Here is a 23,175-nt window from a genome sequence, read left to right on the forward strand (position 1 = left end):
TTCCATGTGAGAAATTAAGGCTATTCCATGTGAGAAATTGCCAAGAAACTGAAGATCTCGTACAACGCTGCGTACTAATCTCTTCAAAGAACAGCGCAGTAATGTAAAACAGTAATGTATATTTTTTTTATCAGGAAAATTGTGTGCTTTTTCTGAGGCTATAGGAGCTATATTTGTGGCTATGTTGTTTGGGTGTTTGTATTCTGTCTGTGTTAGAGCCAGGCTTTTTATGAGGCTATAGGAGCTATATTTGTGGCTATGTTGTTTGGGTGTTTGTGTCTGTGTCTGTGTCTGTGTCTGTCTGTGTTAGAGCCAGGCTGACCATCAGCAGCATCACTGGTTAGGTCAGCCATGACAGCTTGAACCAATTATGACAGCTGAGTCCGAGGCTCTGCGCATCTACAAAAGGCAGTTTATGTTCACTTTGACAATAATAGACATGTGATTAATAACTGCCCCAACTAGTTGTTATATTTTATGTTGTTTTCACCACTTACTGTTTTTCTGAGTGACACCTGGCCGCTTGCCCATATTTGACTCAGTCAATCTATATTAGCTGCAAAAAATATAGAGTTTCCAATATAAAAGTTTAAGGAATAAATATAGTTCTTTATTTTATGTTGAAGAAGTGAGGTATCTGGTATTAAAATGCAGGTACACAGTAGGTTAAAATAACTAATTGGATGCGTCTTTGGGGCTGTTTCAGTGAAGAGTGCATGCATCTATCTAATGGTTATAATAGTTTCAACCTCCTCCAAAATATGCCAGTGACTCAAGGTGAACTTGTTTCTGTTTCTGCTTTGTGAGAACAAGTAAGGATTTCTTTAGCAAGAAGAATGACTGCGTTGTGTCCTGCTAGGAGTGGTTGACAGCACAGGAAAACTGAGGGAGGGAGAATGAGAGATAGAGGGGGGGGGGGGACAGACCATGTCAGCAGAGCATAGCACAGGACACATTGCTTTGTCACTCTTTTTGCCATGACAGTGTGATGTGAGAGAGTGTGTTTAGGACAGGGAGAGCCTCTCAAACATCGGAGCGACTGGCCACAAAAAAAAACTCCTGCTGCACCTCTCGCTCTCCCCCTTTTGGATTCCATCCAGGCTTTTTTATTTGGGTTTTGCTGTACGTGAAGAAGACTGACAGTGGTGCCCTCTTTGTGACAAGCTGTGTTTGCGCTCAGTCCTGCCGTTTTTCTCTTGTTGTTGCTGGAAACGTACCCTCAGGTGAAGTAAACTTCCATTATGCTTTTTTAGAAGGGTTTACTTTTTCAGACTGACAATCAGCTGGGAGAGTAGCGTTGTCTGAAAGACTCTAGATGAGACACATTACTCACTTTGTGTTGGCTGCATGTGTAGATCTGTCATTGTTCTAAAGGTCTCTTGACGAGAGTTGATCTATTGGCATGTTATTCAATATAGTTTATTCTTTATTTGCTGTTGCTGGTTTAAAATAAAGAGAATCATGAATGAACAAATTAGTGGATCATATGCTTGTTTATCTTGGGATACTTTATTGTTGAATTGTAAAGGGTTTAAACAAACTTAACTAAATCTATAACAAAATGTTATAATTCATAGAGATCGTGGGGGAATTTGTATAGTCACTCTTGGTTGGATATCATTATTCCTTATTTGGACCCCATCTTGTTGTTTGTGTCAATGCCAACCTCCAGGAGTGGGTCCTCTGACTGGCCTTGGTTTATCAGAGCCCCAGACAGACACAATACAAGCCTGGTTTGTCCTCCCCTGAGTCTGCACACTGGAAGCTGAGATCTACAGGGCAGATTAACTAGGTAATGCTTTTCTAGCTGGCTACGATGGAGACCAACAGACAATGATCATGTCTGTGTACCTCTGCCTCTTCTAACTGTTCTCTCATAGTCTCTTTGCAGCTTCTCTTTTCAGAGTGGGGAGAAGGAGAGGAGGATAGAGGGAGATGGAGAGAGAAAGGGAGACAGGGGATAGAGACAGTGGGAGAGAGAGAGAGAGGGCAGGCACAGACCCGTTACAGAGGCAACAGTCATTGCCACGTTTAGTCCCTGCTTCTTCCCACTCCTTAAACAGTGGATGCTATTGAGAGAAATAGAGAGGGAGGGAGTGAGAGAGTGGTTTTGCAGTGGGTCAGACACCTTTTGGGGGCCTAGCAGAGAGAAATGTTCCCTAGAAACGGACTTAAACTGCAATAATAACTCCTTTGTTATGAAAGCTTGTTCTGTTCTGTTCTCACAGAAATCAGGGCCATGTTGTAATCACCCAGCCAGTCTTTCAGTGTGTCCTCTGTACTGTGTCAAATGTTACTGTGTTGTTCCACCAGTCCCACTTCTAATGTGGGTACTGTGCACCGGCCTGTTAATTACTGCTGCTGGCTACCTTGAATGGGATCATACACTCAGAGTTTCCTGGGAATAACCTTTTTGACACTACATAATGGTCTAATAAGATGCACGGTCCCCTTTACACCATTAGAGAAATGCACAGTATTGACAGAACAGAAATAAGTGGTCTACTCTGGTGTGCTCAAGCGGTTAATGACGCTTGCTTCAGGGCATATGTATGCTGGTGTGAGGTCAAATCTGGCCAATGCCCTTCTAACACAGTAACACACTTTCTCCTCCTTACTTCCATGTCTTTCCTCAGTCTCTTAAATAAACATGAAATGGGAAGTATATAAACAAGATGAAATGTTATTTTTGACAGATATATCTTATATATTGTATACAACAGAGCACTAGCTGTCATATACACTGAACAAAAATATAAACACAACATGCATCATTTTACAAAGATTTGACTGAGTTACAGTCAATTGAAATAAATTCATTAGCCCCTAATCTATGGATTTCACATGACTGGGAATACAGATATGCATCTATTGGTCATAGATACCATAAAAAAAAAAAGCAGAGGCATGGATTTAAAAAACAGTCAGTATCTGGTGTGACCCCATTTGCCTCATGCAGCGCAACACATCTCCTTCGCATAGAGTTGATCAGGCTGTTGATTGTGGGCTGTGGAACGTCTTCCCACTCCTCTTCAATGGCTGTACGAAGTTGCTGTATATTGGCGGGAACTGGAACACACTGTCGTACACGTCGATCCAGAGCATCCCAAACATGCTCAGTGAGTGACACGTCTGGTGAGTATGCAGGCCATGGAAGAACATTTTCAGCTTCCAGGAATTGTGTCCAGATCCTTGCGACATGGGGCTGTGAATTATCATGTTGAAACATGAGGTGATGGCAGCGGATGAATGGCACAACAATGGGCCTCAGGATCTCGTCACGATATCTCTCTGCATTCAAATTGTCATTGATAAAATGCAATTGTGTCCATTGTCTGTAGATTATGCCTGCCCATACAATAACTCCACCATGGGGCACTCTGTTCACAACATGTTCACAACATTGACATCAGCGAACCGCTCGCCCACACTACGCTGTACACGCTGTCTGCCATCTGCCCAGTACAGTTGAAACCGGGATTCATCAACCATGAAGAGCACACTTCTCCAGCGTGCGAGGGGCCATCGATTTGCTCACTGAAGTCAGTTATGCCACCGAACTGCATTCAAGTCAAGACCCTGGTGAGGATGACGAGCACGCAGGTGAGCTTCGCTGAGACGGTTTCTGACAGTTTGTGCAGAAATGATTTGGTTGTGCAAACCCACAGTTTTATCAGCTGTCCGGTGGCTGGTCTCAGACCACCACGCAGTTGAAGGAGCCAGATGTGGAGGTCTTGAGCTGGCGTGGTTCCGCGTGGACTGTGGATGTGAAGCCGGTTGGACGTACTGCCAAATTCTCTGAAACAACTTATGGTAGAGAAATTAACATTAAAGTCTAGCAACAGTTCTGGTGGACATTCCTGAAGTCAGCATACTGATTCCATACTCCCTCAAAAAATCTGTGGCATTGTGTTGTGTGAAATAACTGCACATGGGACCAACACTTTACACGTTGCGTTTATATTTTTGTTCAGTATAGTAGATTTGTCTTCCTTTTATCTAATGAGGAGTTTTCCAAGCTGTGAGGATACCTGTCTGTGGGATAGTGTTGTTGTTATAAACAGCTGTGTGTTCCGGGGACTTCAGGCCTTTCCAACAGCTGCAACATCTGAGCTTCACACACTACCAGGCGATATATATCTTTATAGATACTGCAGACTGGATGAAGGTCTTTCCTCATGTGATTTCCTTTCCTCAGTCTTGGTCTTTTTTTCCTCACCCCGAGGCAAGTCCTTCATCCAAAACAAAGACATAATCAGTGTCAGACTGAATCATCCTTTAAAATCTTTTTTCTATTTCATAGTCAGTTATTTCCTGTTTGCAAGGACTTGGGAAGTGAGCTGATCATAAGTCTTCATAATGATATCTTCAAATTGGTGGTTCCAATGGCTCAGAGGGGTAGAGGATGGGGCTAGCAACACCAGGGTTGTGGGTTCCATTCCTTCTTGGTCCAGATATACACACACTGTCAAAATTGACAGTTATATAAGTTGCTTTAGATAAAAGTGTCTGCTAACCATATTAGCATTCATAGATTTCTTTGGTGGTAGTTTAAACCCAACATTAGCTGATCATCATTATTACTGGTGCAATATCTGAGAACACGCCAGAATGATCGTTGGGGTGTTTTCCAGATATGTTGTCACGGTAACACATGGTTGGTGGTCCAAACGAGATGTCATCATGTAAGTCACTGGTAACATTTAACACAGTTGAACATTGAACCTGTTTTCACTTTGTCCAAGGAAACCACTCTCTCTCTCTGGCTATTTGTCTGGAAAATGTCTCATTATAGGCCACATCATTTGACTACATATGAACACAAGATGCTTGTCCAAAACAAGAGCTAGAGTACTATGATATATTGCAGGCTTTTAATTCATATTCACCAGGTCGGAATCTGTGATTTCACTCTGCATGTTGTCTGAACATGAACAATTCAAAATTGCAATGAGTAGGAGAAAAAGGAGTAGATTCACCCGCAGAGCACGGCAGATGTCTATTAAGCCTTCGCAGAAGGCAGGAATCGTGGTCGCAGGCAGGTAATAGTCAAACACAGATAGGCAGTCAAAAACAAACAATACCGCACAAACATACAAACAGAAAGAACTGAACTAAATAGGGAGCTGATGAGACCAGGTGAGAAACAAACACAGGTGAAATCAATGAACAAAAATGAAAGACAGGGCTACGTTCCAGAACACAAAGAAACAGGGCTACGTTCAAGAACACATGCTTCACTGAGAAGGGAAAAGAACAACCTTACAGAAATAGAGTTGTTTTGGGAAGGAGATTCTTGAATGTCGTGGAGGGGGAGAAGAGGATGGCTGTCCGTCCATCCAGAGGAGCAGTTTCCATTACTCAAAGGGATATATCCCACACTGTCGTTTCCTCCCCCCACCCTGCTTCCACCTCTTCCTTGTTACTCCGTCTTCTCATAGTGCTGTCCTTAGCAACAACAACAGCCAACACTTTTCCACTTTTCCTTTCTAGACCAGACTGGGTTTCTGAACTAATTTGTTTAAGACCTCTCTCTTGTAACTGACTGACATTTGCCACTTGATGAGGAGGAGGACAAAGTGAGAGTCAAAGGGAGAGAGGGCAGGGTGGGTCTGTGACACTTGACAAGCAGCATATTGTGTGAAAGGGCTGCCTTTCAACTCCAAAAAGGAGGGAGGGTGACTGCTGTTTTGTTGCACTGACACACAGGGCCTTGTGTACTTGTTACTCAGCTTATTCTGGCAACACCACATTCAAATTCCTGGCTCGCCGCTCCTCTTTGTCTGTTTTTATTTCTTAAAGAGGGACTGCAAGATTAATGAATAGACCAATACGTCAGTCCAAAGAGTTTGGCAGCAGTTGTGACTCCAGCCAAACGTCACCTGGCTGGTATGGAGTTACAGACTTTTCACTCACTTAGAGAGAGAGAGAGTGAGAGAGAAGTGCTGCATTTGCCTGCTGTTGTTTCCATTTGGAGGATTTTCAGTTGAAGAAGGAGGAACTCTGTGTACACTGAGCAAGTCCTGGGACAGCCTGTTCTGAGGATCCAGAAAGCCATGGCACTGTTGTTTCTGCCCACTGACCAGCTGAGGACACTGACCTGAGAGATGGAGCCTTATCTCTGTCCAGCTAACATTGGGGTCAGAGTACTCCTGGCGTGAAAGCTCCATACTAAAATCCAGGTTGTACCAAAGGTAAGAGGGAGCATAGAGCTGTAAACATGGAAATGTACAGTTGGATAAATGAGTTGGATTCTTTAGTGAGATTCATAGTTGGCATGTTGTAAGACATAGTGTAACTGATTGTCATATTATTTCTCATTGTATAACAAAAACAGTTGGGGGCCTCCCGAGTGGTGCAGTGGTCTAAGGCACTGCATCACAGTGCTAGAGGCGTCATTACAGATCTGAGTTCGATCCCAGGCTGTTTCACAACCGGCTGTGATTGGGAGTCCCATAGGGCAGCGCACAATTGGCCCAGCGTTGTCCGGGTTAGGGGAGAGTTTGTGCATGGCGGGCCGGGTGCTTGCAGGTGGATCTCTGCCACTTGAACAATGTTACCTCTGACCCATTGGTGCGGCTGGCCTCTGGGTTAAGCTGGCTGGTGTTAAGAAGCGCAGTTTGGCGGGTCATGGTTCGGAGAATGCACGACTCTACCTTTGCCTCCCGAGCCCGTTGGGGAGTTGCAGCGATGAGACAAGACCAAAATTGGGGAGAAAAATAAAAAAGCTTTAAAAAATAATTAATTAAAAAACATTTTTTTTTACAATAACAGATGGACTGTGGAAATGGAAAGTAGAAATGTTACATTTGGAGACCAGATATGTCTACTAATCAACATGGTTTCCCCTCACTCTATCTTTCTCGATTATTCGCTCTTTACATCATGAGGCTAGGATATCTGTTTCCCAAAGGCTGTCGGTCAGCTCTGTTCTCACACACATTGTCCAATAATTCCCTGGTGGTTTCCCTGGCCATGTGCTGTCTGTATCAGCATGTGTGGTGGGGGAACAGTGTGGGACGGCTGGGCCCTGTAACCCAGTGGAGTGGAGGACGGTCCAGTAGCCTAGTCCATTCCTTCTCTCCTCTGGGGGACTATGGACATTGAAAATAGCTTTTTGTGCCGACCAGCACAGGAATTCCTGTAGAGCTCTGTGTCTTTGAGAAACAAACATCCAAAGTCAATGGAACTTTTGAGCAATGACCCGCATTTGGAGTACCATGGTACCACTCTAACTCTCAAACTCCCCCTGCCCTATCTCCTAATGGCAGTAAGGAAATATCGGAGCTGGAGAAAGAATGACTCACTCCCTAACGGTTGACCTGGCATCTAAGCCAGGGGTTTAGTTTTAGTCAAGCTTGCCTTGCTGGTCCTGCATGTATTAGATAGCGCTTTGTGTTCTGCATGTGAAGGACATATTTTTGTATGGAAACGTTAATCCAATAATTATAGCGTTCCTCTTCTATCCACTGAGCTACATCACTGTAGTTCCAGTATTTGCTGGTATGAGTTGTTCAGTGATGTCAGTGCAGTGGTGAGGAATCAGTCACACAGCATGTAGTCACCCATATCGTAATGACCAACAAGTATTATGAAGAGGCTTGTCATAAGAATGTAAGACCCATTATACAGTCTTATCATCTCATAATGATCACAATTAACTGACTAATGGCCATTTTAAATCAACTGAAAATGTATAAATAAGTTCTAAAGCATTATGACACAGGTATGCTGTCATTAATTAAAGCGTCATACCTTCAACGGCTTTCACGAAGGGTATGATGATCTGTGAGCCTGTGTTCTGTAGCTCTGCTGTTCCCCACGGTGGAGCAGGTGGTGTGTTTAGCCTGCAGCAGAGAGTGGCTGGGGTCCAGAACGGATAGCTCTGGGCCCAGGGCCCTGAGCCTGTGTGTTTAGAGCACACCATCAGCTGAGGAAGGAATGACAAAAACTCTTCCAGGCAATGCAGAGCATGTCAATATTGATATCATTGCTTTATCTTCGTTTTGACCCGTGTTTATATTTTTGCTGCTTGCGGAACATGTTGTCGATTGGTTTGACACTCCTATTATTCCTACTGAATGATTCATTTGTAAATCAGAAATAGTTGCACTTGTAACATATAACTCGGCATCAGGAGCGTAAGTGATCATTTAGTTGAGAGATCATTGTACATATCAAATCTCTAATTTAATGTTTAAAACATCTGCATCTGTTGTTAGATGTTAAAAGTCCCGTTTGCATTTTAGTCTGTTGCATCCTGATCTCTTGGACGGGTTTCCCGAACTACACACGGAGATCCTTGTGCTGTCCCTTACATCCTTCTGTTCCTTATATGAAAGTGACAGAGGCCACTATCGGACCCTGGCCTTGGCCTCGGCCCTACAGGAAATGCTTCCTCTGTCGGCCACACAGGATGTCCACATATAGTGACACTCAGAAATGTTGTGGTTAACCTCTTCTAGCTGTCCGTCTTTGTTTGTCATCTTTTTCCTCTCGCTGTCACTCTGTCTTTCTTATATGGTTCACAGTTCACACAACACGTCCATCTATTGACTTTCTCAGGTCCTATCTTCTTCAACCTTATTTTAAAATCAGACAATAACTTTTCATAGGTGCTTTTGCTTATGTTATATGGATAATTTTATGAGAAAGTACCATCATACTGGCCAGTTTAAGCTATACATGTCACCCATAACTTGAGTTAAATACTGTGCATTGGCTCACATAATAAATGGCCAAAGACAACGCTCTTAGTCATATGCAAAAACAAAAGTGGAAACCTTTTATTCTGTCTGAAAGGCCACATCCATTGGTTGTATCCCATTTACCAATGCTGTTCATGAATCTATTCTTAGATTTCTGTTATGATTTCAAAGCTTTGAATGGTTTTTACAATAAATTGTGAAAATTCTAAATAAATCCAAACTTGTGGGGCCAGTTATCTAGTTAAGTAGATCATCTCAGTTTAGACAAATTAAATGTACTGTTTCTCATTCTCTTTGTTACTAGGTTAGACTGACCAACCTCAACCACTGACCCTGACTGTCATTGTACCCTGCCTATTGCAGATTCCCTTTGTTCTATGTGGCCTATAATAAACAGTCATATATCTCACTGGTGTTAAAGAGAAGAAGAGTAGGGAGGGAAGCCTTTGATGCTGCTCACTGTTTAGCCTCCTGTACGGTGTACATATTAGGACATATACCCCTCCTGCCTGTCCCAGGTACAAATGTTTTGACGTTTTGAAATGGAGAGGTACTTACCTGAGTTTGTCCAATGAAAACTGTGTGTCCTACTGAACATGACCCAGATGGAAACAATGACAATCAGATTTTGTGATTATCAATGAAACTATTTGCATTAAAGGAAAACAACCGGTATGATGCATTTTACATCATATGAGGCTGCGTTTTGCAAAAACGGAAGGGATCTGTTGCAGCTCTGTAGAAGCCTGGGTTTGTACTTTGTCAATGGTAGGTTACAAGGGGACTCTTTGGGGAGATTCACCTACTGCTCACCTCTTGGCCACAGTACAGTAGACTATATGATTACAGACATTGACCCTTTCTCTCTCAGCTCATTGACTGTCACCTCTGTCTGATCACAGCCAATTTATGTAGATCCTCAAAAGAACAGACGTGGAAACAATCACACATTCACAGCCCAGTAAGCTGTACAACATCAGACATTCATACAGATGGGCCCAAAACAGCACAGAAGAATACCAGTAAGCAACCTGTAACCAAAATATCCAGACACTCTTAGATAACTTTCTGGATACCACATTCACTCACAGTAAAGAAGGCATCAATCTAGCAGTAAAAAACATCAACTATATATTCAGGCAAACGGCAAAAGAAGCACAATTGAAATTGATAAAAAACTAAACAAAAAAAGACCTGGTTTGATGCAGATTGTAAAATTCTAAGGAAAAAACATAGAACACCATCCAACCAAAAGCACAGAGACCCAAATAATGGTGAATTACGCCTTCATTACTGTGAGACTTTAAAACTCTATAAATGTATACTCAGAACCAAAAAAAGCACAGTACAACAGCAAGCAGCTGACACTAATTGAGGAGTCCATAAACATAAACACAACTTCTGGCAAAATTGGAACAAAATGTAATAAAGCGAAACAAGAGGAATTAGCAATACAACATGGTGACATATGGACAACCCATTTTAAAACACTCTACAACACCGTTCAAATTGACACAAATGCAGAACAATGCAAAATTCATGAGAAGTTTAATGGATTAGAAAAAGCCATAAAGGACAATAGAAATCCATTGGACTCCCCAATTACTGACCAGGAGCTCTATAAGAAACTTCAGTCCCTCAAATTTAAAAAAAAGCATGCAGACCTGATGGCATCCCTAAATGAGATGCTCAAACTCACCAGTGCAAAAATTGTATTGGTTATATTAAAACTGTTTAATTTGATCGTGCGTGTAGGTCATTTCCCTGACATCTGGAATCAAGGACTCATAGCCCCAATCTTTAACAACGGAGACAAATTTGACCCTAACAATTAGAGGCATTTGTGTGAACAGTAACCTGGGGAAGGTTTTCTGTAGTATTATAAATGTAAGGGTTCTAAACTTCCTTAATTAATAAGCACATGTCTTGAGTAAAAGCCAAATTGGATTTATACCAAAACATCGCACAACTCATATTACACCTTACACACCCTGATAGATAAACATGTCTACCAAAATAATACCAAAATATGCGCTTACTTTATCGACTTCCAAATAGCATTTGATTATATTTGGCATAACGGATTGTTCTACAGGGTTATTGAAAGTGGTGTAGGGGGTAAAACATATGACAACAACAATTAAATCAAAGTATACTGGCAATATGTGCGTATTAAAATTGTCAAGAAAATAACATAATTCTTTAACCAGGGGTGGGGTCTTCGCCAGGGTTGCAATCTGAGCCCTGTACTCTTCAATATTTACTTCAACGAATTGGCCACTATTCTAGAAAAATCCTTAGCCCATGGTGTTAGTCTCCACAATTCAGAGGTTAAATGCGTACTTTTCGCAGATGACCTATGCCTGCTGTCACCAACAGCACATGGCCTACAGCAGAGCCTGGACCTGCTAGAGCAGTACTGTCAGACCTGGGCGCTGTCAGTAAACCACAAAAAGACTAAAATAATGATTTTCCAGAGAAGATTCAGATCTCAGGGAATTAGACCAAAGTTCTCATTTGGTACAAAATATATAGAGTACTGCACACACTACAATTACTTAGGTTTAAAAATATAAGAAAATAAAATAAAAAATAAGCTCAACTGGACACCTTAATGAGGCTCAGATTGATGAGACAGTGAATGAATAGAGAGAAAGCACGAAGGGCATTCTACGCCATTAAAAAAACTAATTCAAATTGAACCAATTGCACTTTATGGCAGTGAGGTGTGGATTCCACTTGCAAAACAAGATTTCACCAAATAGGACAAACACCACATTGAAACCCTACATGCAGAGTTCTGTAAGATTATCCTACATGTCCAGAGGAAAACTACAAACAATGCATGCAGGGCAGAATTAGGCCAATATCCACTAATAATAAAAACTCAAAAAAGAGCAATTAAGTTTTGGAAACATCTAAAATACAGTGACCCCCTCTCATATCATTACCAAACCCTGCAATGCCAAGAGCTGAGCAAAGAAAAAGTCCCCTCATCCAGCTGGTCCTGAGTTCACAAACGTGTTCTTCTAACACACTGAAGCCCCAGGACCAGAACATCCAATCAATCAGAATTAAACAAATTACAATACAATCAAAACAAAAATACATTGCTTATTGGGAAACACAAGCTAAATGCAGTGCTATCTGGCCCTAATTTGACAGTCCACCATGGCAAACTATTTGCGCATGGTTACTGATCAAAACCTTAGAATAACCCTGACCAAGTACAAGCTCAGTGAGAACAGCCTTACCATTGAGAAGGTGTCACGCCCTGGTCTTAGTATTTTGTGTTTTCTTTATTATTTTGGTCAGGCCAGGGTGTGACATGGGTTATTTATGTGGTGTGTTTTGTCTAGGGTTTTTTTGTAAGGTATGGGATTGTGGTTTAGTAGAGTTGTCTTGAAAGGTCTTTGGTTGCCTGGAGTGGTTCTCAATCAGTCTCTGATTGGGAACCATATTTAGGCAGCCATATTCTTTGAGTGTTTTGTGGGTGATTGTTCCTGTCTCTGTGTTTGTTTGCACCAGATAGGGCTGTTTCGGGTTTTCACAGTACGTTTTTGTAGTGTTCGTCATTATCTTTATTAAAGATGTATGAAGATAACCACGCTGCATTTCAGACGAAGAGGAGGAAATTATCCGTAACAGAAGGGTAGACACAGGAAAACCTGGCTCCCTGTAGAGGAAAGGCTGTGCAACCACTGCACAGTAGCAGAACCTGAGACAGAGCTGCATTTTCCTTATAAAATGTCAAAAATATAAAACAATTAGAGACTGTCATTTCCCCAAATTTGAAACCCTTATTCAAGGTTTCAAAGACCTCTCTGATGAGAGTAGGCTACCCATCCTGTTGGGGATGAACGCAGAGAGCTGTGGGTTGGCAGCACACTACATTACTGCCTGCCATAAGATGAGGGACCGTGTCTGACAGACCAATCAACCTGCACATGTCCTCTACTCTATGTTTATTGTTAAATGTATGGTTATTTTTTACCCTTGGTTATTGTACCCTTGGTACACAATGCACAGGTACTTACAATAAACAATTCCCGACAAGGACATGGGGGAAACAGAGGGAACATATACAACCTGTAATTTGGGAATTGAAACCAGGTGAGTGTGAAAACAAGACAAAACAAATGGAACATGAAAAATGGATCGGCGATGGCTAGAAGACCGGTGATGTCGACCGCCGAACACCACCCGAACAAGGAGAGGAACCGACTTCGCCATAGCCACAGGCAGAACAATTGAAATTGGAGCACGACCAGGTGGACTGGGTTCAGCCAGGAATCAGCAGGCCAGGTAGTCCTGAGGCATGGTCCTAGGGCTCAGATCCATCTGGGAGGGGAGGGAGAGAGAAATAATTTTTGGGAGCATACTCAGATCCACACAGGACACCAGATAAGACAGAAGAATTACACTGGATATAACAGACTGACCCTAGCCCCTCGGTACGTAGACTATTGCAACTTCTTAACTGTCCCACACAATGAAATTGGGGAGGGGCCTGTGGCTCTGTCTCCACGTGTTAGTAAGTGCGTATGTTCATCACACGCAATATGTCAGACAGCACTGGCCTGACTTTGACTAAACTTGGGTGAATGATGCGTCTTGCCATAAAGATCTGGCGTTTACAAAAATACACTGATTGGCCAGATGGCGATTGAAACTGCAAACTTTTAAAGGTCATGCCCCTAACCCCGCTATTGACCAATAAACATTCACATGGGCGTGGTATGGCGCATAAATGCATATAAACCAGTCAAGTATATTCGTATTGTAACCACAATTGGTACACATGTTGCAAACAATGTCAAGACTCAACATATGCAAGAACATTCATATCGACCCCACAGTGGAGCTATAACAGGCAGACGTTTATATCTCTTGATCTGTTTGACTCGGAGGCATGAAATTTGGCACACATGCTCAGGGATATGAGTCTGGCTAACCCACTCGATATCTCAGACAAAACTTTGGCAAATGATTCATCTTGCCATAGAGATCACTGATTGGCCCACGGAGGGCGCTGCATCATTCATGGGGGACGACATTTTTAACCTTTGCCTTCTTGAATTGTATTGTTGTAGGCATATCCTTGCATTGTGGATATCGCGCAAGTAGCATGAATCTTCTTTATACCATCTGATTTAAGGTATCTGGTAAAGGCTGCCTAAAAGATACATGCTGAAACTCTTCCCATGGTAGTTTGCTACATTTCTGTGGCCTCACTCTAAAAACAGAAGGTGCTGTTTGGCTCCAGCCACATCCAGTTGTGAAGCGCCAAGGGACATTGCTGAGTACAATTGTCGCCATAGATATATGTTCCCTGAAATGCCAAGTATTTATGTGCAGCCACTTGGTTTCCTATAGTAGGCTGTACATGGTGCCTACTACTAGAACTACTGTCCTCCCCTCTCTAACCTGTTCCCTGACATGTAGGCTACGTTCCAATGTCCATACTAACATACCACTTAGCTAGAATATGTGCCCAATACATTGCTTCATTCTAGGTAGTATGCTAGTGTGAATATCAGAATGGATGATTGCAGAGATGTTTTCTCAGAGTGAAACATCTCCGGGTGAGAAACGCATCAGGTCTCAGGGAGAGAGTGCTTACATTTTATGGAGACAGTGAATATTTCATGACAAGAACCATAAACTAAAAGGAGTAGGATGCTATAGTAAATCTGTCATGTGAGCAGATATGGCATTTGTAAGAGAATTGATGGATTGTTCAGCGACACCAGGGTATTTGTGTGTGTGTGTCTTTTTTGTCTCTCTTTCTCTCTCCAGCCCATCTCAGTTCTAATGCCAGTGTTGAGTAATCCTCTGGGTAGGAAGAAACATGCAGCCAATCATTACCTTACTCCATACAAGACTATTCATTTCTATTTTAATTGCTATTTATTTCCGACGCATCTGCATTTCGGAAGCGTACAAAGCGTCTCTTCATTGGAAATTCATGCCCGTGGTTTGATAATCTGTGGATAATATTGTCCCATGTGTTTTCATATGCATGATGAAACCTCCAAATGGTATGTTTGGACAGTAGTGAGATTATACTTTTACATAAGCTACCATAGGATGTCTACGGAGGTAATATCTTGTTGTTGTGTCGAGGAAGTTTGTTCTACACTACAGCTGATGTTTATGAGTTTCTCTGTCTTGACTAGGGGAAGAAAATAGGGAAGAAATTCCCAAATTCCACAATTCTCCCATATTGTCATCAACGTGTTTGAGTGACGGATTTGTTTGTCTCCTGGGACAGTCGTGGGACTTCGGGTTTGGAAACAATATGCCCCGCTATTGCCCATACTCGCATGCCTTCAGCAAGCCACAAGCTCCCTCCCTCCCTCTAACATTTCTGCTATTCAACTCGATGGCTTCCCTCCCATATCCCCATCAAAAATGATTACTTCATGTGTGAGGGAAAGATCCATGCATGCTCGATAGAACACAATGCCTGCCTTTATAGCAGCCACTCCAGTTTGAAAAAAAGAAAAGTGCCATGCTTTGCATTGTTTCTCTTTTAATCTGTGTGTGTGTAGTTAGCAGTGGGCTGGTTCTGTAGAGAGCATCTCATCTTTAGAGAAAAGGCCATTTAGAGAGAGAGAGAGAGAGAGAGAGAGAGAGAGAGAGAGAGAGAGAGAGAGAGAGAGAGAGAGAGAGAGAGAGAGAGAGAGAGAGAGAGAGAGAGAGAGAGAGAGAGAGAGAGAGAGAGAGAGAGAGAGAGAGAGAGAGAGAGAGAGAGAGAGAGAGAGATCAAATCAGACGAGATCACAGAGATACAGTGGGGCAAAAAAAGTATTTAGTCAGCCAACCAATTGTGCAAGTTCTCCCACTTAGAAAGATGAGAGAGGCCTGTAATTTTCATCATAGGTACACTTCTGACCATATGACATTCTCCCACTCTTCTTCTGGATCATCCAAATGCTCTCTAGCAAACTTCAGACGGGCCTGGACATGTACTGGCTTAAGCAGGGGGACACGTCTGGCACTGCAGGATTTGAGTCTCTGGCGGCGTAGTGTGTTACTGATGGTAGGCTTTGTTACTTTGGTCCCAGCTCTCTGTAGGTCATACACTAGGTCCCCCCGTGTGGTTCTGGGATTTTTCACCGTTCTTGTGATCATTTTGACCCCACGGGGTGAGATCTTGCAAGGAGCCCCAGATCGAGGGAGATTATCAGTGGTCTTGTATGTCTTCCATTTTGTAATATTTGCTCCCACACTTGATTTCCTCAAAACAAGCTGCTTACCTATTGCAGATTCAGTCTTCCCAGCCTGGTGCAGGTCTACAATTTTGTTTCTGGTGTCCTTTGACAGCTCTTTGGTCTTGGCCATAGTGGAGTTTGGAGTGTGACTGTTTGAGGTTGTGGACAGGTGTCTTTTATACTGATAACAAGTTAAAACAGGTGCCATTAATACAGGTAATGAGTGGAGGACAGAGGAGCCTCTTAAAGAAGAAGTTACAGGTCTGTGAGAGCCAGAAATCTTGCTTGTTTTGTAGGTGACCAAATACTTATTTTCCACCATAATTTGCAAATAAATTCATAAAAAATCCTACAATGTGATTTTCTTGATTTTATTTCTCATTTTGTCTGTCATAGTTGAAGTGTACCTATGATGAACATTACAGGCCTCTCTCATCTTGGGAGAACTTGCACAATTGGTGCCTGACTAAATACTTTTTTGCCCCACTGTATAAGGGATGAGACAGAGTTCGATGATTGCCTATTGTATGTTCTTTATCCAGCTCTCAAGATGACCTACATTGCCTTCATGGAGTTACACTCTGAGTTATTGCATGTTTATATTTCCCTAATAGTGTTAATAATACCGTATAATCACTCTAAAGGCTATTTCTACCCCTCACCTCTCATCCTCTCTCAATTTTCTCTTCCTTATTTGTCTCTGTCCTTCTCTCCATCCCTCTCTCCTTCTGTTATCAGGGCTTGTGGCTGCCAGGCAAGAATGCGGGCTTAGTTCAGCGTAGCAAGGACAGACAGGTCCGTGCAGTGAATGGGAGGGAGCATGTAATGAATCAAGGGTGATTGTTGAGGTAGATGATACCTCAACAATAGGTATAGCAGCTGGCAAGTAGCAGGTACTGTAGCAGCTTTGAAGGAAGCTCTAATTTGCTCACTCTGTAGTCGAGAGTAAGAATCTTTTTGCAATGGAGGCTGTATAATTGCTGGAAAACTGGTGAAAGGTAATTACTGGAGAGCCCTACAACTGCACTGTAAGATATGACAATGGACGTGATGGCTATATCATGAGGTTCCTCGGTCTCTCACACACACAGTATTTTCTTAGTAGGTATAGTCATGTGAAATATAACTTTGATTGAAGTGTTTTGTTCTGATCATAGTGTTTTTTAAAACTGTTTGTTGACATATTCATTTTTGCCATTTCTATAGGTAATGTCAGACATTTTTGCCATTTCTATAGGTAATGTCAGACATTTTTGCCATTTCTATAGGTAATGTCAGACATTTTTGCCATTTCTATAGGTAATGTCAGACATTTTTGCCATTTCTATAGGTAATGTCAGACATTTTGCCATTTCTATAGGTAATGTCAGACATTTTTGCCATTTCTATAGGTAATGTCAGACATTTTTGCCATTTCTATAGGTAATGTCAGACATTTTTGCCATTTCTATAGGTAATGTCAGACATTTTTGTGATTTTTTTGGCAGAGTTCTATGACGTTAACAGGGACACCTGCTTGTCGAACATCTCTTTACAAAATCATGGGCATTAATATGGAGTTGCCCCCCCCCCCTTTGCTGCTAAAACAGCCTCCACTCTTCTTTGAAGGCTTTCCACTAGATGTTAGAACATTGCTGCAGGGACTTGCTTCCATTCAGCTACAAGAGCATTAGTGAGATCGGGCACTGATGTTGGGCGATTAAGTTTGGCTCACAGTCGGCGTTCCAATTCATCCAGAAGGTGTTCGATGGGGTTGAGGTCAGGGCTCTGTACAGGCCAGTCAAATTCATCCACACCGATCTTGACAAACCATTTCTGTATGGAACTTGCTTTGTGCTCGGGGACATGCTGAAACAGGAAAGTGTCTTCCCCAAACTGTTGCCACAAAGTTGGAAGCACAGAATCGCCTAAAATGTCTTTGTATGCTGTAGCGCTAAGATTTCCCTTCATGGGAACTAAGGGGCATAGCCTGAATCATGAAAAACATTATTCGTCCTCCACTAAACTTTACAGTTGGCACTATGCATTCGGGCAGGTAGCGTTTTCCTGGCATCTACCACTGACTTGTTGGAATCCTATGTCAGTGCCACGTTGAACGCAACTGAGCGCTTCAGTACGGGCCATTCTACTGCCAACGTTTGTCTATGGAGATTGCCTGGCGGTGTGCTCGATTCTATACACCTGTCAGTAACGGGTGTGGCTGAAATAGCCTAATCCACTAATTTGAAGGGGAGTTCACATACCTTTGGCCATGTAGTGTATTCACCAACCCTGCACATCATTTTAGGGATGCTAATTACTCTGAGAACACTTACGTCCAAGGCACTTAAATGTACAAAAATGACTATAATTTTGTGTTGGACAACCTTACTTGTGGTTTTCTCGACTTAATTTGCCCACAATGGGTGCATAAGTATTTTCTTAGTCTCACATACGCTCACTCTCAAATCTGGTCATTTATGACACATACAAATACAGACATGGAAAAGTATGTACAGCAATCTGTCCTGGGCTGACTCTGTGGAAAAGCCTAAAAGAAATGAATAAGAGAGAAGGAATTTGTGGGATAAGGGGAGTGGGGGAGAGGGATGGGTGCGGTAGAGACTAAGGGGAGGGCAGACAGACAGACGAAAGAAGGCTGCAATGCATTCCTGTGTCAGGTCCCAGGGGAGATCACCCTGTGTCTCTGTCTGTTGGCAAAGTGAGGTAATAGAGGATATCAGCAGAATCTGTACACTATCTCCCTGTGTGTGGTGTATTCTCATCTAATGAATCACATTACTGACTCATCCTGGCTGAGAGGGGCTGAAGGGAGAATCCCAATCAGCAGGTTCTGCCTTTCTCTGAGAGTACTCATTGACCACTTGTAAGGTCTGGCGTTTCACAGTCCCTTTGGCCATGGCCAGTTAAGCATTCTGGACCATTCTCTTTCACCTGTAATGTGAATGACCATGCATGTACAGTATAAACAGTATAAACGCCACATAAGACGAGACGAAAGACAGAGTATGATTCATGTTGCCTTTTGTAAACAGCAGGAGGCAGTAACGGCAGAAGGCCTTTGAATCCTTCAGAATCCTTTCATCTCTGTTTGTTAGATGTTCCTCTCACAGGTGTGTTGTGTTTTGTTCCATAGGATCCTCATGTGTCAGAGGGGGTGATTGACAACGCAGTAGATATGGACAGTCTGAACAGGAACCTGCCTGAGTGTGGACGGCAAACCCATCAGGTGTTACAGGTGAGTGTGTGTGTGTGTGTGTGTGTGTGTGTGTGTGTGTGTGTGTGTGTGTGTGTGTGTGTGTGTGTGTGTGTGTGTGTGTGTGTGTGTGTGTGTGTGCACTGAGTGTGCAAAGCGTTAAAAACACCTGCTCTTTCCATGACATAGCCTGACCAGGTGAAAGCTATGATACCTTACTGATTTCACTTGATAAATCCACTTCAATCATGTGAGGGGACAGGTTAAAGAATTTTTAAGCGTTTAGACAACTGAGACATGGATTGTATATGTGTGCCATTCAGGGGGTGAAGGGGCAAGACAAAAGATGTTAGTGCCTTTGAATGAGGTATGGTTGTAGGTGCCAGGCACACCGGTTTGTGCCAAGAACTGCAACACTGCTGGGTTTTTCACGCTCAACAGTTTCCTGTGTGTATCAAGACTAGTCCACCACCCAAAGGACATCCAGCTAACGTGACACAACTGTGGGAAGCATTGGAGTCAACATGGATCAGCATACCTGTGGAACACTTTCGACACCTTGTAGAGTCCATGCCCCGCTAATTGAGGCCAAATTTAGTGCAACTCAATATCAGGAAGGTGTTCCTAACATTATTTGGTATACTCTGTGTCTGTGTGTGTGTGTGTGTGTGTGTGTGTGTGTGTGTGTGTGTGTGTGTGTGTGTGTGTGTGTGTGTGTGTGTGTGTGTGTGTGTCTGTCTGTCTGTCTGTCTGTCTGTCTGTCTGTCTGTCTGTCTGTCTGTCTGTCTGTCTGTCTGTCTGTCTGTCTGTCTGTCTGTCTGTCTGTCTGTCTGTCTGTCTGTCTGTCTGTCTGTCTGTCTGTCTGTCTGTCTGTCTGTCTGTCTGTCTGTCTGTCTGGGTGGGTGGGTGGGTGGGTGGGTGTGTGTGTGGGTATGTATATGTGTGTATTCTGCAGTCTCATCTCTCTAACCACAGCCTGCCCTTCACTACCACTCTGTGATGAGTGTTCTCTTAATGGGGAGGGGGACTGTGAGGCCATTGTGTGAGCGATGCTATAAACTTGGCAAGCAACGTTGGAAACAAAGTCCTGGCCGTCATCGTGATGTGTAATTTTGTTAAATGTTTCCAATGTCAAACCATACCCACGGCATTGTCTCCTCTCCTCTTACTGTGTCCACTGGCGTGACATGTCAAGGCTCCCTGAAGACTATCTAGATAAGAGAACAATGAGTCTGTAACAAGCTGCCTCTGTAGCCACCTGGGGTTGGCATGGCTCTGTGTTGCTGAAACCTGGGTTCAAATACTATTTTAAATCGTTTTTAAATCATTTAGCTGGGCTTGATTGAACTTGCCTGGCGCAATGGAACCAATAGAATAGTCGAAAAGTGCAAACTCCGCCCATCTGGCACTCCAGGCAGGCTAAAACAAACGCTTAAGGAATTTGAAAGATGTAAAATAGTCAGTGACTTGGACTTGGACTGAAATAGGTGGCGGTACTTATTTTTGGTCCTGGTACCATTTATATTTAGGTGCAGGAACTTCTCAAAACTTTTGAGCTAATATTTTAAAGAAGGTGCAGAAACTCAAGAAGAAGAAGATTTTAGGTGGAGGTACTCAGTTCCAGTGAGCTCCTGCCCAAGTCAAGTACTGCTAATAGTATTTGAATGCAGGTGTGATATGATGCAGTGTAGCTACAGATCACTGTTTTTTAAACGTAGACATCAAAGTCTCCTAATGTGTGTTACAACTTTATAGCACAATGGGCTGCTGGTCTGCTCCTGAAAACCTCTGCTATAGATAAAAATAGATTGAAACAACCTACCAATCAAGGTAAAGGTGAAGGAACAGCTATAATGGGCATGGAGAGCAAATGGCAGCGCTTGCCAAACTGCCAGGAATTTGGGTTTGTAATTAAAGGGATACTGACATTGAATGTCTTCTTCCTGTCTGGGTAATATAGTACTACACCAGCTGTACATCAAGTCAGGTGGTCCATAATGCAATTTGTAGTTTGAAAGGGGGGAGGGGGAGGGTGAGAGAGAGGAGAGAGGAGAGAGAGAGCAGGGAGGGAGGAAGGTCATAGAAATGTGAAGTAGGAGAAAGATGAGTTGGACATAGAGAGTGGAGAGAGGGAGAGGGGTTGGAGAGTTAGAGAGGGAACGGGAGGCAGGAGGATAGGCTCAGGGCTTAAAGCAGTAGACAGAGTTTCAGAGCTCTGGAGTGCCACAGGGGAGCAGTAGCACACAGGAAACTGCAGCTCGGTGCCACTAATACAGTAACCTATATTGACATGCAGAGAGAGACAATGACTAAACCAGCATAAGACATCAAAGTTAAAAATATCAAAGGGAGGCTGACAGAAGAGATTGAACTTGTTACAGTAGGTCTTTGGCCTATCAAGCAGGAAACACTTGGATGTTTTTTTCAGAGACGTCTCAGTAAGGTTTAATGAGGATTTTGGGGGGTTGTGTTCAGTAGGGCACACTGTTGCAAAACAAATTGGCAATGGAAAATAAAAATTGTTATTTATATTGGACAGGTTTAGGTGGCATCTGTTTCACTCCGTTTCAAAACGTTTTGTCCCTACTGAACACCACCCTGATGACAGCCGGTAGACAGTGACAAAGAGGCCATGTGGGATTTCAACATTTCATTACCTACTACAAAATGGTGGCATGGTGATTAGGCCTATTACTAGTCCAAAATGTGATTACGCTATCCCCCACAGCACTCCTGGGCCCTCATCTACTGCATCTGGTCACTACTGCTAGCAGGCCTACGCGTTAAAACTATTATCATCTATCACCCCTATCCTCTTCACCCGGGCCCAGCTTTAACTGATCGATCTAATTCAAGGTAGATCATCCTATTTGGACAACCATGGGTGGCCACCCAACGGAGAGGCTGACTTCATGATCTATCATACTGCTGCTTGGTGTGCAGGGGTTGATTGTAAAGCGGGTGAACGAGAAAGATTATCAGCAAGGATATGCAACAGACTCAAAGTAGCATGCCATACATTGGGCTAATGATAACTGGGCTCAACCATTTTACTCCCTCTAGCCTTCTGCAGTACAATGTTAGAGGAGCCTAGGTATCAAATTAATTAATTTGGACTAAAATGAAATACAAACCCCAAGTGTGCTACACATTCAGAGAGATGTTATGATGATGATGACAAAGAGGTTCTTCACAACTTAACTCATATGAAATGTCTTCCAGGAAGTAATCTCTTAATTGCAGCTCTCAGTGCTTCAGCGGTTTCAAGTGAGTGCTGTTACCATGACAACTCCTTCTCCCCAAAGCCCAAAACCTCATGCTGGTGTTTTTGCTCTGCGGGCATAACTAGGCTCCTTCACAGCTCACACTCTCTCTGTATAAAGCGATATGTAAACAGCACCAGCAGCCAGCTAGAGCAATGCCATCACACAGAGAATACATTCATACAGGCTGGATGTCCCTGGGCTATGAAATGAACCATAATGTAGGCCTGTGATCCAGTGTAGCTGCTAAAACAGTGTTGAAACATATTGTGCTTATGAATAGATAAATAATGAAAGGGATCATTCTGAATAGCCGACATGGTCATATAATGTCGTGTTTTGTCCTGACTGTTCGTCTGGATAGTGAACATGTATTGTGTGACTGTCTTTTGAAGTGTAAGGGAGCATCCGTCCATTGAGGATGTGTTGATGGTTAGTCAAAAGGCCAACTGTAGCTTGTGGGTAGTTGTCTAAAGGTCTATTCTCTATCCCATTTGGCTTTTCCAAAATATTTGATGATATTAAGTCTGCTTCCAATCATTAATGTCACGGTTTTCATGTGGTGAAGGAGAGTCGGACCAAACTGCAGCGTGTATATTGCGATCCATGTTTAATCACACAGCGTAAACACGAATAAACACAAACACTACAAAACAATAAAAGAAACGAAAACCGAAAACAGCCTATACTTGTGTCAACTAACACATCACAAGGACATCAAGACACTCAGGACAATCACCCACAATACAACCAAAGAATATGGCTGCCTAAATATGGTTCCCAATCAGAGA

General features: G+C 42.8%; 1 protein-coding gene across 10 annotated transcripts in view; it reads left to right on the forward strand.

Moving 5' to 3' along the window:
* Positions 1-23,175, forward strand: part of phldb1b (pleckstrin homology-like domain, family B, member 1b) — a 109,086-nt gene that overhangs the window by 10,894 nt on the left and 75,017 nt on the right. For 7 of the 10 annotated variants that reach the window (XM_035766532.2, XM_052522875.1, XM_035766784.2 and 4 more), the window contains exon 2: positions 19,062-19,163. In XM_035766532.2, coding sequence (XP_035622425.1) covers positions 19,062-19,163 — 102 coding nt within the window. Of the gene's footprint in view, positions 1-977; positions 1,224-1,672; positions 1,793-5,931; positions 6,195-19,061; positions 19,164-23,175 lie in introns of those variants that run through there. The other 3 variants (XM_035766728.2, XM_035766669.2, XM_035766597.2) reach the window with 3 other exon arrangements.

Source organism: Oncorhynchus keta, chromosome 1, assembly GCF_023373465.1.
Source record: "Oncorhynchus keta strain PuntledgeMale-10-30-2019 chromosome 1, Oket_V2, whole genome shotgun sequence".
NCBI lineage: Eukaryota > Metazoa > Chordata > Actinopteri > Salmoniformes > Salmonidae > Oncorhynchus > Oncorhynchus keta.